The sequence below is a fragment of the Rhodamnia argentea genome, chromosome 9 (genome assembly GCF_020921035.1).
Source record: "Rhodamnia argentea isolate NSW1041297 chromosome 9, ASM2092103v1, whole genome shotgun sequence".
NCBI lineage: Eukaryota > Viridiplantae > Streptophyta > Magnoliopsida > Myrtales > Myrtaceae > Rhodamnia > Rhodamnia argentea.
This window is the reverse complement of record NC_063158.1, coordinates 3,225,076-3,241,249: the sequence shown is the minus strand read 5'-3', so window position 1 is coordinate 3,241,249 and position 16,174 is coordinate 3,225,076. Positions and strand designations below refer to the sequence as shown.

At 38.4% G+C, this 16,174-nt stretch overlaps 1 protein-coding gene across 1 annotated transcript; it reads right to left on the bottom strand.

Moving 5' to 3' along the window:
* Positions 1-155: 155 nt before the first annotated feature.
* LOC115736973 (agamous-like MADS-box protein AGL19) lies at positions 156-7,838 on the bottom strand. Its single transcript, XM_030668890.2, has 7 exons — positions 7,558-7,838; positions 4,203-4,278; positions 1,506-1,567; positions 1,210-1,309; positions 1,044-1,085; positions 887-928; positions 156-576 (listed from the first exon to the last, which is right to left on the bottom strand). Exons 1-7 carry the CDS (start codon positions 7,737-7,739, stop codon positions 463-465), a joined length of 618 nt encoding a protein of 205 aa, XP_030524750.1. The 5' UTR covers positions 7,740-7,838; the 3' UTR covers positions 156-462.
* Positions 7,839-16,174: the final 8,336 nt, after the last annotated feature.

The window sequence follows — 16,174 nt, the reverse complement described above, 5'->3', positions numbered from 1 at the left end:
CCTTCGATGGATCCCTCTTGTTCCTGTTTCTTTCCCTTCGTTTCAAAAATTGTTTCTATTTCTGTATCTTTTTCTTCCTCCGTTTCTTCCGTATCTGAGATTTTTTTGAATTTTTTAGTGACAATATGTGACGGTGCTCTGGTATTCTGCCTAAATAGTAAAGACAAGTCGGGGGATTCTACCATTCCAAGCATTGAAGATGCTCGAATAGCAAGTGATTTGATACATGGTCTGTGTTCTTGCTATAACATTACCCCTCCCACCGAGAGAGAGATGAAATGGGGTGTCTTGGTAATATACAGTTTTTCACGCAATCGAGCAACAATAAGCAAGTATACACTCATCCTGATTTAAGACTTTAATGAACATGTTCACACAACTTATTTTGCCTCAGATTGAAGAAGAAAAGGGCAACCGAGGAAGCGCTTCTGGTGCTATGGTCATTATTTGTGACCGAGCGGTTCATCTTTTCGGTGGTCCTATGAATAACTCGGTCTCGACGTCCACAGTCTCCGTGCGGACTTTTTCACGAGGAGGCTCCGCGGAGGCTGGGGTTGAGCCTTTGCCACGTTCGATCTTCAATGGCAGAGAAAATGCTTTCAGAAGTCATTCAACTTAACTATGAAAACTGAGGACCTACCTTAGAATTAATTATTGAAATATGGAGTAACCCAACAAAATCCCCATTCTCCTGGACTTGATAAGTAATTGCATACACCGCGTCCTTACACCTAAATAAATCTGCACATTCAATTTGGCGGGGGTGCACCAAATTGACACATGGGACTACCAGATTCGACGACGAGTCTATGTAATAAACTTTTTCTGTTTGTTTAACTTGATAGATAAAAGAGGATATAATTAAGAGAGGAAAAGCATTAATCACCACTTCAAGTAGCTTTCTCCTTTCTTCCAGTAGTTTCCGCTCCTATAGAATGTCCCGAGAGAGATGTTAAACCATTGCTATCCATATAACCAGGAGACAATAATCAAAAGACAAAGCACATATCCATGGGCACGGGCAGTGTCGTAGGCATCTTTACCTCTGCCTTTAGCCGCTCAATATGCTCCTTGATTAAATGGTTCTGCGCGAGATAACGAAAGCGTTAACCAACCACTAATCGCCAGTCAGCTTTCCAGTCGGAAAGTGGGGATAGAAGAAAACATGGGAAGCGAAACATGAAGTTTGAACAAAGGGAAACGATTCACCTTTCTTGCCCTGATCTTGGTGAGACTTCTTTCCAACTGGTTTTCTGTTTGTTGGAGCTCCTCGACCGAACACGGATCCAGACCCTCTCCTAAGAGTCTTCTGTATTGTCCAAAGGCAGGCATACGTATAATTATAACAGATCTAAGTGGCAAGATTGAGCGTTTACGGAATAACGTAAGCCCGAATAACAGCACGGGTTGTGATTCATTGCATCTGTCGCGCGGACAATTTATTTATTGACCAGTGTTATCGTGCTGAAAAAAGATTTACAAAAGACAAGATATGAGATTTGGACCTTCTCGACACTTCGAAATGCTCGATCTTCTTTTCCATATCAACAGTGTTTCCCTTGGAAGGCTGCATGTCAAGCATGGTGATTGTGATTCTACATGAATTAAAAGTTTATTTGCAACCCAAAAAGAAGAAAAAAAAACACTCAAATAATTTTAGGGTGTGCCCAGATTTGAAAATCAAATTGATGAATTTTAACTATAGTGAGATTTTGAATTTGGTGTCAAATTTATGTTTTGGAATATTTTATTTATATGTTTCGGAACTCTTTTTATGTCGCCGAGATTTGAAAATCAAATAGATGAATTTAAACTACAATGAGATTTTGCATTTGGTGTCACATTCATGTTTCATGATCTCTGAAATTAAGTGAATATTGCAATATGATTATTGAACTTCAGCTTAATAATTCTGTAAAACTAAACTTTGATTTTTTTGTCATAGATGTACTATGACCAGAATTTAGATAATTTCCGCGTTGTTCCTTATGTGACAATAATGTAATCAATTTATAATGCATCTATTCATAATAAATGAGTATGTCAATGCATTAGTCGATCGAAATCAAAAATCAAGTGCACCAATATGAAATCTACTTTACCTACTAGTTTGAAATGTGACATCTTGGCTAGAAGAGAAGGCGCTAGTCAATTCATAATGATTTTTAGGCTAAACAAAAAAGAAAAAGGTAATTACGCGTGATGTTTGAAATCATCAGAAGATTTTTTAGAGCAACTTTCACGGAAAAAAGGTAAACGTTTACTAAAAGCACAAATCTTGTCGACAGAGAACACAATTTACACAAGTTGCGTTCTTTAATTAGGTAATGTGTGCTTAATAGCTGCTATCACCCCCACAATTCGAAGTTTTACGCCATCAAAAAATCATATCGCAAAAACCCTAATCAAACCATATGATATATGATCGGTACGGATATCTTTAAAAAAAAAAAAAAAAAACCTCATCATCTTTTGCCCAATAACTTTGTTTCCTTCGAGTTAAGGCTGTTTTCAGTTTTTACAACGCGAGTGCTGTTAGTTACACCTCCAAATCACTATTGTCTATTGTAGCTATATTTGCAAACTTGTTATTTTTGGAAGTAACACATATATAACACTCTTCTCACCGTCATCACCGAAAAGTCCATCTACAAACCCTAGATTCTCTCATTTAAGTCAGAACTTGGCCAAGCACTAGTGTCGAGGCCAGCCTTAAAAGTTAACATCTAATGACCGCGACTAGGGACGCTTGAGTATGTGGCTACACAACAGTGGCTCAAAGTTTCAATTGAGCAGTCATTTTTCAATTAGCAAACACTACTTTAGCACCCTTTCGCATTTGCAAATTCCCCCCCTCCCCCTCCTCCTCCTCCTCCTCCTCCTCCCACCTAAAAATAAAAAACACCCCTTCCACTCAACTGTTGAAATTATCGTTTTTTCTTGTGGGGCTTGCGAGCGATCTACAATAACCATTGTTGAAAATTATTTTTAAATTGAGCAATATATTTTTCTCCAATTAAAGTACCAAACTCTACTTGAGCTACTTAGGACATTTGATAGGTCATTTTGAAACTACCGAACTTTATACTAACTCACAGAGTTTTACTTGTGTCACTTGCCCACGTTCTCAAATTATTAACCCATGTACTAAGTTACAAATCCAAAGTTGAGTTGCTTATCAGTTTTCCTTCAGATAATTTTCGAACTAGATTTAGGTTACCTACTCTTATCCAAGTCACTAACCTTCATTTATTGGGTTATTTCCACATTACCAGTTTTTATAAGAACTTACCAACTTTAATTTGCCTAGCTTAACACCATTTTTAATATACAGGATCTTATATCAAAATAACCAACCTCAATATTTTCCAAATTTAATCTGATTAAATCACCAACTAATTTTAGATTATCAACTTTTATTGGAGTCACTTATCCAAATTCGTTTGGTCAATTCAGAATTACAATTCTTTTATAAGAACTTACCAACCTATGTTGCATAATTTGCCAACTTCTTAAGTTACCAACTGTTTTATTGAATTCCTAACCTTAATTTGAGTTATTTACAATTTTTTAACCAACTAGGTTTAAATTATCAACTCAAGTAAGTATGTGTTGGAAAATCATTTTGAGCTCTTAAAATTAAACTTGTAGCACTAAGGGTGAAGTGCGTTTCGTAACCACTAACTACACACAACTTAATGGATTGGTTTAAGTCAAAAACACTTAATTTAGTAAGTAAGAATGGCCTGCTCAGCTGATTAAGCGATGACATGTACAATGAAAAGCAAAGCCCAGTTATGTTGCCAAAATATCCAATTAATGCTCAATACTCCATGCTTGTTAAGAATACATATTTTTGTTCAATTTTCATCAATTATCGAACAAATTTTTTTGCTTTAATTTTCAGCCCTTAAAGACTCACTTGATATTAAGAACTTGAATGTCCAACACTTGTATTCCAATGTTATTAAACGAGTCCAAGCGACTTGAATAAAAGTTCCTCAAGTTACCAACTCATAATCATTCGTTTTCTAATTACCAACGTTTATGTCGTAGCATTCCGATGACCAACTTTTCTTTCTGGTCAAAAAAATATTTCTGGTAAGTCAAGACCAAAAAACATATTCGGATGGACACCATCTCAAAGACATAATTGGTGACATGGAAACATCTCTTATGCTTACAGTCAAGTTGAAGCATACCTGCAAAGAAATTTCAGCACTTTTGGCTCCCATGTCCTTGGCTCTCTTCTGATACTTTTCTATTGTCTTGCTCAAGCTGCATTTCCGTAGCACCCCACAAGAGCGAAAGTGTCATTTACAATCATAGCTAGAACATACGCTCACATAAAAATGCATGAACTTTGTACTGAATGACAGCCAAAAAGTAAAAGAAATTGTAAGTTCGGCATACATCATCTAAGAAAAGCGGGGGTTATAGCTAAAACTGCGAGAAATTTCAGGCCACTTTGCTATTAATCAGTCTTAAGAGTCAAGTGCCAGACCAATTAGTTACCTTCTTTATTAACTCTATGTCATGACAGTACTAGCTTAGCAGCTTTGCTTTTGAGTTCTGACAACTTATGCATATGGCATTTTCACCTCCCTCATATGGAAAAAGAACGTATAAGCACCAGCTAGAAGAAGATAGTCTATTGATGACTGTATAAGGATTATCATCATGAACACAGACAACCGGATGAGAAAGAATGTTATAATACTTCTTGATCAGATCAGAGAATATCAAAGATGCAGAATACTCAAATTAAATAACTAACCAAGTTATAATAATACACAAACATGTGTATACACATGTATCTATGTGCGAGCGCACGTAAGCAAAATTCAGTCATGGAACTTTCACTTAGTACGAGTCAAATCAACACGACTTTCTACATGAGGTCGGCTTTGTCTTCAAGTACTCAAAGGTTGATATCAGACTCCAGCTTAGTGACACTTGATTTTCAACCTCAAGTTCTACTTTGATAAATTTTCATATGTTTGAACTTAACTTGATAAAACAAATTTTGATGAAAGCTCGAGTTCAGCTAAAACTGAAACTCGAAATCTGTACCATGAAAAGAAATCTTATGTCATCGTTAATTCCTTACAGTATTGCGATCATAACTTATACATAGATATAAATCAAACACTCTATAATTCAACTATGAATAAATTAGGATGACGAACTGCTCATCTGAAGTATTTCAAGCCTGAGTTCGACTTCGTATGACACATTGATTATTCAACCTGGGCTTGAATGCCAAAGACTAGAATTTATTAAACTTGGCTAGTCTCTCAGTCTCATATGGCTTGCTCATTTGCGTCCCAAGTTTTTATTGTCATTCTAAAAACTGATTGTAATTCTTTCTAATTATGCCCTGCAAATCCATCCACTAGCACAACACATGACAATGTCCTCAAAATATTGCAAAATGCACCTTCAAGTTCATTTTATTCAATAGAGAAACTCCTCAGATTGGTCCAAGGAGGATAATAAGCTAATAGGTGACTGAAGATTCAGACAAACTTAATAAACACAATTCAGAGAGCTTAACTACAAAACACGATCTTTCCAGAGGAAAAACCTGGAGTTTAGAATATGTATTTGCATGTATATTGTTACAATATAGAGATCTGAGGGCAAGATACTGAAACAGCTGACATACAACTCGACATCATTGAAATAATTCCACCATTCACACAAGCAAATTTTGTTTAAAAGCTTTTAGAGGTTTTAGAAATGTCATGCAGATAAGTGAACCTAAAAAGTCATTTTTTGAGTTACATTAGATGATCATATTAATCTTTGTGAAGGCTCAAATTTCCTCTTCAGATACCACTATGCTACTTTTTGAGCATTGCACCAAAGAAACCAAGAGCCTGCAATCTGAAACATGCATGAAATAATACCTTGTGGGACTCATCAAGATTAATTTGTATATCGGAGAACTCAGAACTGAATTTTCGTTGCTCGTCATTGCTCACTGAAAAACCCCTTTAAACCAAAATGACCACAGTGAACAGTAATTGACAAAACTCGAGTCTTAACTGTAGTTTGCCACTGATAGTCAAAACAAGAGAACTAGAGCCTCTACATAGCTTGGATTTCTGTAGCTTCCACAGTAACAATGCGCTGAGTAAGTCGAGGATTAAATTAGATTATGTGATCACAATTCAAACACGTAAACCTGCATAAGCTAATAGGGTCAAAAAACAATGTGCACAGATCCTCCATGGGTTTGGGGGTCTTTGTAGGGGAGAGACTTCCACTCTTTTCCAAGGCAATTAAACAAAAATCATGGAAGAGTTAACAGCGTATACAGTTTTTACTGGCAAACAAACCAAGTCCATCTTCTTCGAGAGCAACCCCCCCTTCCCAAAGTAAACGGACCTAAGATTCCATGTTCATTGTCATTTTCTAAAAGCTACTGAGAAAGTCTCATCACCGGCTAATTTTACACTGTTGTACAGTTTTTGGAGATCAAAGGATACAAAACCTTGAACTGCCACAGTTGAGAAACGAAAATCAATAACAAAAACAAAACCAAAGAGCAATCATTTGCAATGCCCCAATTGGTAAATACGGTCACTGACATCCCAAACCACTTGAGTGGATTGTAGGGCATACACTGCTTCAATGGACTGACGCAGATATGCCGGAGATATGTGTATGTACGGATTAAGCAAGTCATGACATCCTCTTAAACTAAACTAAAGCATACCCCTAGTGAACTTGTGACGCATGACTGACTCTCTCTCTCTGAGTTAAACATATCGTGTAGTACCGCAACCGAGTCATCTTCAGTGTTTCGTGTCTTGCAACTTGTCTCGTGTTGTGTAAACTATTCACGTCTCATGTCACCAGTCCTATGAGTCAATGTATGTACGAGGCTGCGAGAAATTTGGGCATTGACCAAAATAAGGAAACATGCACACAATACAATGCTAAAAGAAATTGCCATTCTTGCAAGTGAAAGCCATAAAAAATAAAAATAAAAAGCCTTTCTGAAACAAGGAAAACATTCCAAACCATAAAAATCGCATTCCAAAGTCAAGTTTTTTCTTTCGTTGCTCGACTAAAAATTGCATTCGATGGTCTGCACCAGGGAAAGAACACTCGCGATTCAAGCTGTACGAAAAAGGAAATCAAACGGGAGAGAAAGAGAGAGAGGAAGAAGAGGAAACACTTTTGACAGCTAGAGCCTGCGCACATAGTACTTTGCCTATTTTGTGCCTATCCTCCTATTTCTGGCTCATCTTCCTTCACTCTTTTTCTGTCTCGTTTTTTCTTTTTTGCCTTCATCAAATGATGATTCCAATAAACTGGGTCCAACAATTAAAAAAGCTCCAGTCCTACCATTTTTTTTTTTCCTCCCAAGTCACGATCCAGGAAAATCCCTGCGAAACTCTTGGCAAGATCACAACGCATTGGTTAAGGACACCCAAGATCATCGAATCAAAGGCTCGGATATCTATACACCATGCTACTCGGAAAAGAATCCGGTGATTTACAGGATGGGGAAAAGAGGTGAAGAGATTTGATTAATTAATGTACCTGGAGCTGGAGAACTCGTAGAGCTTGCCCCTCGTGGAGAAGATGATGAGTGCAACCTCGGCGTCGCAGAGGACGGAGAGCTCGAAGGCCTTCTTCAGCAGCCCGTTCCTCCGCTTCGAGAACGTCACTTGCCTGCTCGTGTCGTTCTCTATCCTCTTCATCTGCGTCTTCCCCCTCACCATTTCCCCCTCTCGCTCGAGCCACCAAAAAGGCCAAAAACAAAAAAACAAAAAGAAAGGAAACAAGATCGCAGAGCGCAAGCAAGCGACCGGGGGAGAGAGAGAGAGAGAGCGAGGGTGGCGAACCTGGACGAGCTTGAACCTGGACGAGCTCGATCCAAGCAAGCACGGCTCCAAGTTCTGATTTGAAGCAGCCAAAAAAAAAAAAAAGAAGAGAAAATGGTGGCCCGCGTGGATTAAGACTTAAGCTGCCGGAAATAGTAGGGAATCCGGTGAAGGAACTTGAGGAGATCGGGCTAGAAACGGCGATTGGAGATGGGGCTGGTGGCGAGAGAGAGAGAGAGAGAGAGAGCTCGGTCGAAGAAGACGACGTATTTCTAGAGAGAGAGAGAGAGAGAGAGAGAAAAAAACCCTAGGCGATTCGAAGAGGAAAAATTAGACAGAAGAGAGAGAGCGAGAGAGAAGCCATGGCTACGAGGTGAGCTTAGGAGGAGGAAGAAGAAGGAGGAGAAGAGACTGGAGAGTATAAGATGAACCCTAAAAAGCCATAACAACAAAAAAAAAAAAGGGAGCGAGAGTGGAGAAGTTGGTCTCTCTGTGTCTTTCTCCTTTTGGTAAGGCCACAGCCAAAACAGGCATTCCCAGAAAAAGCAAAGAAACGGAGAATAAATGCTCAGTCTATGTGTGTGTGGATGTAGTGTCACCGACGATGTGTCCTCTCCCACCCTCCCTCATCAGTGGATCTTAATAATTCATGAGAACATTATATTTATATTATATAAATGTGGACTTTTGTGATGAAGTATACATGTTGTTGATACTTATTATACACGGGGAATTCCGAAACTCTTTTGATTCGACCAATCTTCATGGATACGCGAATTTAGTTTGCTCGTATATATGTATATCAAAAATGCTTTCAGATGAAGTAGCAAGAAATGGGTACGGTCCTCACGACTGTTGAGTGAGAAGACCGAAGACCTCGGCGAGTTTCTCTCGATTTTCTATAGACACCTGCCGACGTCGGCGCTACGTGACTCATGGCCATACTTGTAAGTCGAGCCCCTATGAAATGGGTTTAAATTCTCATCGACATGATTTGTTATCCAACTTTATTGTATATTTTTTTAAAAAAATCAGGATTCTTGATCTTTTTCTCGCAAATGTTTTTTTACTGTGAACGAGTTTTTTTTTCCCTCTCTCTCTTTTAGAGCCATATGGACAGGTGGGTAAATTTAGTATAATTTTACGATCGAACCCCAATTTATTTGCATTCGCGATAAAAGAAATGTAAACTTTAACAAATTTGTTTTTTTTTTTTGGTCAGAAACAAAAAAGATTATTAAGTGAAAAATTGAACGGGCGAGTTTCAGAAGTTATGTGATCGACTGAGATTACGTAAGACTTACTATCTTTTATGCTTCTTTGCACTTTTGAACAGTGGCTTGGAGGCACAGGAGCAACGGTGCTACCGTCTCGGAAGAAACCGCCTGGCAAAGTTCGACTGACAACTTTTCAGTCCCGGTAACCCTCGCGGCGGCACGAGGGACACGTGAACCCCGAAGACGGTGACCGTTCCTGTCGGTATCCGGTGAAACCCAGACAAGCACCCAACCTGAGAAGCACCGTAACGCCGGGGTTTGGTTTTCGGGCGCTCTTTCTTTCTTTCCCTTTTTTTTTTTTTTGCTTTTTCCCGCCACTTTATCTTTCGCATAGAAAATAAATTAAAAGAGAGGATAAAGTTATTGCGGGGAACTGAACTGGGATGCCCGGTCCGTACGAAAGCCGATGGACACGTCGGATGAGATTCCGTACCATTGCCCCGGAGCCCGGTCAATAGGGAGGCGCCACGTGTCCCACGCTCTGAAAAGACCCGGGGGTACTGGCGTCACGTGGTCTTGACATGTGTCATGTGCCGCGCACCAGCGAGACTTTTCCTTTCCTTTTCTGTCTTTTCGCATTTAAATATATTCTTAGTGGACATTTCGGTGAATTTTTTTTTTATCATTATTAATTCTTTTTATTTTTTTATTTTTTTTCTCCAGAGTGCCCTAAGCGTGCTGAAGTCGCAGGACCACAAGAGGGTACGTGAATCCTTTCCCTATTTAATTGCGGGAGGCCAAGATTTTTCTGTATCGAGAGTGACTTTTTTTCTGTCGTTTTTGCCTTTTGTCGAAATTGGTGACTTGACTTAAACAATTCATGTGGGGCCACTTTCTATTTAATTTAATTGGCTTTTAGCAAGTTCCACGTACATGCATTTTGGGCTCCCATGGCCGAGAAATATCTTCTCCAGTGAAATAATTTGTTAAGTTAATCCCATTCTTATTAATTCATCTGATTCTTTCTCGGGTTAACACCGCGAAAAATTTTGAATAGGTACGCCTGTGAAAAATTTGCGCCAAGCCATTTTATTTTTTTTTACCTAAGAAATTCCAAACTAGTACACCCGCGATAAATTTATCCCAACTTGTTTTTTTTTTTTTTGTATAAAAAATTCTAAACTGGTACACCCGTGATAAATTTATCTCAAACTATTTTTTTTAGCCACCAAAAAGCTCTGGTACATCCGTGATAAACTTATCCTCCCTTCGTTTTCGTTAAATTTTATCGTCAATGTCTTGAATTGAATGACATGTAACAGTTGACGAGTATCCCAATTTTGGGTTTTTCCCCTATGTTTGCACGAGCCCATCAATTTGAGATTCTTCATGGTATTAACTCAATTTAACGGAAGTTAATTGATGGTAAATTTGTTACTGGTGTACTAATTTATGATTTTTTGTGGTTAAAAATTAGTTTGAAATGAATTTGTTACATGCGTACTAGTTTGAAATTTTTAGTAGTCAAAAAATAAGTTTATGGTAAATTTATCGCATATGCATCGGTTTGGAATTTATTGCGATCAAAGAAATAATTTTAAGTAAATTTATCACAAATGTGTCGGTTTAGGTTTTCTTACGGTATTAACCGTTCTTTTTTGTGAAGATCACTCTATCGGCCCAATGTGCTTCACTCAAATCTAGCTAACGGCATGTTAGAAGCGTGCGGCAGAAGTTCGATACTTTCGGACGGAAATATCACCAAGAGGAAGTCCAAGTCCGAGTTCGTTAATATATCTAGTTGGATCCACCTTTACTCAAAAAATAAGCCAATGAGTTATAGGTCAACTAAGATATATTAACCGCTCCACACCACATCAATTATCCGATGTCGGACTTCTCTAACACAACTCATACGTGCATTTAAACGACGCCCTATTTACCAACTCTTTGTATTTCATTTGCTAAAAATTAAGATGCTGCTTAGTATAGGTTTATGCAACTACGAAAATGGGATGAGAATTGAGAAATATTTTGATGGGATATTTAGCAAGCTCCTCGCAAGTGTGGCATCTTCAATGTTACAACGGTCTATAATAGTTTTTTCGAAGCAAAGTCACTCGGTTCTAAGGCGATGAAGCTTCAAATTATGTTACCGAACGCACGAATCATAGTCCTTCATGACGTATTTATGGCTCTGCGCAGCGACAAAAAAGCAAAGCTATAGTAGACGAGCATCAAGTGAAATATAGGAAATCAAGAATTTGAACATCATTTCATGCGTACATACATTGTGTATTTCGACTATTTATAGCCTCATGATAGTATCTCTTCCCCATCAAAACAAGAGTGTTTATAGCACCAGACAAGCTTTTCCTATGAGCTTTTCTTGCGCAAACTTCAACTCATAGCTAAGAAATTTGCCATTGTCACGATACTCGAATCTCAAGTGGACTTTTCTTGCGTCGAATTGTTTTTGTGGAACTTATGCGGGTATGAATAGGTACTTATAATGTATAGTTGATTATACAACTAGAATTTCTGTTTATCACCCCGATATTCGAATTGAACTAAATCATAAAAGAAACAACTTATTTAAGAAGAGGAATGCACAGAAGGGTCGGCGATCATGACAATCCGATTTCCTATACAGTGAACAGTTGCATGCTTCGTGTCGTAACCCACATTTTTCCTCTTAGATACTTTCAAACTCGAATCAATAAGTCTGAGCTATCGCGTTTCCACTAATCTTATTCTAAAATGGAAGATTCATTCGGTTTTACGATCAGGAAAGCTTCTCTACATATTCTCTATACGTGAATTGAATTCACGCCATTTCATTCTCCACTTTATGGCAGTTTACCTCATTTTTTTTGTTTTTCCCTTTCTTTTATACTCTCTTCACTTGTCAAAGTCACTTGATAGGCCAAAGTTCTGTCTATCGAGGACAATTGCCAGCGGCTAAATGCTAACGATAGTAACTTTTTTAGTCAAACGAGATTCCTCGACTTATGTGGAACTGAGGCCTTATGCCAAATACGACCAAAGATGCGGGTGGAGGAGAAGTCGGTTCAGTCGTATTCGTGTTCGTGTCTAATCATATGAAGTTCTAGTTCACGAGTAATCACACTTTTATGTCGTTAACATAAATAAATCTTTTCACTTACGTATTTATATTGTTGATTTGATGGTTAGCGCTTCTGAAAACTCCTTTTTATATTGAAGATGAGAAAAATTGCCAAAAAATTTAAATCTATTACGCTTATGCCAATTCGATCATAAACGTTTTTTCTTTCCAATTTTAGCTGGCCGACATTGACGTGATAATTTTAAATAATTTTAATTTTTTTTAATATTTATTTATTTTCTTACTTCTTTTTCTTCCAACCGGTCGCCGATCCAACTTTTTATTTCAAGAAATCTAAGTATTTTTTACTCAAAATGTATTTTATAAACTATTCATTTTTTCACGAAATAAACGAAACCTAATCTAATTACACTTACGATGTAAAACTTAGTCCCTTTTATAAAATTATCCTAAATGACACTCGTTGCTAACTCTAGCAAACTATGAGCAAATCGAACAAGTACTAAAAAAATAAAACCAAAATTTTTTTTCATCTAGAATGAATCCACGGGAAAATTATAAATAAGAGTCCAAAGTGTTATTATTTTCACAAATAAGAGCATGAAGTGAACATTGTTTTAAATAAGAGCTTTGAGTTCCCTTTTTGTTTTAAAGAATAGACTGACTAAGGGCATTTTCGTCATTCAAATTGAGCATTGTCGTTACATATATCTCTAATTTTTCTTTTCATGGACAAGAGGGTAAGTTCTCCGCTCACAAGATCATTGAAAACCCACATGAAAGTTAAAATAACCAATTTTGTGTATTAACATCTTTCCACTCTATTAAACTGAAATCAATATGTCGAGCACGGATTATTCGACCCAATCTAAGTTAATTTGATCTTTTGGTGCTGCTTAATGACTTCATTTTGTCAATGAAAGGATCGCTCGAGCTTGTGTGTTGCGAAAAATTCTCGAATAACTAAAAGCTATTCATCCGTAATGCCCGTCTTTAAGCCATAGCACATATCCAACTCGATCAACGTGGAGCACTAACATCGTATCATCCCTTTTGATGCATGATTCAACGAGAGAATTGATTATGTAATTATAAGATTAACAGTCCATTTAGGACCGCAAAAAAATAAATAACAATTAATCACAAGTTGTTGTGTGTTCATTCTTTTAAGAATTTGGCGCACACAATGTACTGTTATTTTTATAGTCTCACAAAACCGTTATGCTAGTAAAGCTTGTTTAATAACCGAGTACGAGCCATAAATGGGTGCGGTGCTTGGGCAGGGTCTACGATTAACCCGAGATCATCCTTTTGACGCGCAAAATCAATACTATGATTTGACGAATCCGATTCTGATCCAAAAGCCTAAATCGATATGTAAAGGGAGAAGTACACGACGAATGGCTTTTGAACCAGATTTCAACACTGTGTATATATTTATATATACTCTTTGGATGGCCCATGCCACACCACTCAAAAAGTGGGGGAGCCTTGGAAAGCTGAACGTGAATGGCGCGCCCAAAGTCTTGAGAACAGGCTCAAGTTCAAAGTGGCTGCTTTGAGTTTGTGGTCCCTCGTGCCCTTTGCGCTGAGCTCTCCATCCCATCCAATGCCTCTTCCACCCCCCCCGCATCGTTCTCCCCAATCCAAACGAAATTACTCCGCAATCACCTTAAACTCCAGATAATATATCATGCGAAATCGATCGCAACCCGCAAAATTAATTACAGTTCATTCTCGTGAGGCTTATCGAGCTAATCTAATTATCAACGTTCCTCTGTCCGAGGCTTTTGAATTCTCCCCCCACCTCGCGGGTAGATATAGGTTCAATTGATCCATCCTCTATTGGATCTAATCAGCTTCAGTCAGCTTGACTTGAAAAAGTATACGTTAGGAAGGAATCTATAATTTGGACATGTAGCCTTGCTTCCATTCCATACACAAGAGAATACGGGGATGCCCCCCGTCTTCGCGGGTTTAGACCAAATTGGCTCGTTAAAGAAACTTCAGACCGCGTTTGAGGCAGACCCTGGCCGGACCCTCCAGCGCAACTTCTGCTACGACCTAGCCCGGAACTGGTCCGTGTGGCTTTCCTTTTGGTTTCTCCAAGTATTCTTTTGAAGATTTCCACAGCCTTGCAAGGAAGTGGGGATTGAGCAATATTGTCCATGAGGACGAGGAGTCTTTGTTTGCACGTGCAGCCCGCCAACCCAGATCGCACAAGTTGTAGTAAATAATAATAAGGGGCTGCGTGATTTTGCGTTAGTTTATATGGCAAAATGACCTTTGAGGAGTTGAGAGGGGGCGATTAGGAGCAGAATTAGAATCATTACTCGCACTCAGGTCGAGCGCGCACGCAGCATCCGACCATCGTGTCTGGTGCTGCGTCGTCACTTTTGCTTGTGGTCCAGGCACAGGAGGACGAGGAAGTCTTTCAACTGACCAGTAATAGGCCATGATCCCTCCCATGTGGGAAGCATATATTCCCTGCTTTGTTCTGCTAAATGTGGAGAGAGAAGGTGCCAAAATCAGTTTTCGAATTGAAGTTTCCGTTGAGATGATGCACGCGAGAGATATATATATATAAGATTTAAGTTTAATGGGGACACGGAATTCCAAATGCAGCCATTCTCGTAAATTTTTCTCGCTAATAACATATTCTTCCGGATAACCTCTCGTTAATGCATCAAATTGTCGCTAAACTTGAAAACCATACTAATTATTCTAAGCATTTTAGGTTTAGATTTAAGTTTACATTTAAGAATTTTTTTTAAATTCGATCTAGTTCCCCCAAGAATCGAAAACCGGTCCAATCGTAATCGATTTCAAATTTATGCTATCGAGAACTAGATCGACCATAACCAATTCTAATTTGATGGAACTAAACCAAGCTAGTAGTTTCAGTCCACTCCTCAAAACCAAATCGACCATAAGTGTAAGCCGGCGGGTTCGATTCGGTTTGTGCGGTTCTCAATTCGGTCTGTCCATTATGTTTAGCTTTGTACTCCGTCATATGTTCTAGGGTCGTTTTCGGTTATACTCGGGTTCCACCTATTCTCTTAACTGAGTGATTGCGGTGAATAGTAATTACTATTTGTCGATACAATTAATAACCAGAACTCATATTTATGTACACGAAAAACGTGAAATATTAACTAAATAAAAGCGAAAACATGAAACATTAACTAAGTAAAAGTCTTATAATGGATATCGACACCGATTTGGTTCTACCCTAAAACTATGCTCACCCCTATTCCCGAATACTCGATTGGGTTTGGGCCTTCATTAAACTTTAACATTGAAAAAACCCGATAACTTCATCCGAAGAAATCACCAAGAGAGAATCCAAGTCCAAGCCTGTCAATATATCCAATTGGACTCATCTTCACTCAAAAACTTAAGTCAATGAATTATGAACCAATTAGAATGTATATACTAACCGCTCCACGTCACGGTAATTCTCATTTTTCTAACACAACTTACACATGCATCCTATCACGATAGTTATCGCTAACTGCATTGCCAGAGAATGACTTGTTTTTTTATGAGACGATCCTATCAGGGGGTCGTCTTCCCTGCCACTTGAGTCCTTGGATGATCGCACCATCCTTCAATAGCTTCTCCTTTTTTCGTGGTTAGGGAATTTGTTTTCCTATATCGAAGCATTCACATATTTTTTTTTTACTGTTAATGGTTTTCCATTGACCGATCAATTTTAGCAAACCAGATAAGTAAAAGTTCGAAAAGTTAATCCGCGCCAAGTTCTCACGCTCAATCAAGCACGCCCTTAAATTCTTTTGTTTTGTGTATTTAGGTTACCAAACGACATTCGATAAGTTTCTTGGGCCTGTGAAGCCCACCCTAGAAAGCAGGCCCAGTTGATGATTCTGTCTCGGAAGTTTGCCCCTGTTCCCTTGGCCCAAACGCACGTGTACTTCAACTTTTGGGCTGATTCTATTTTTTGGCCGAAAATCCTTTTTATCCCCTTCTTATTAATGTAGATTCAGCAACAAAACTTGTCACTCCGC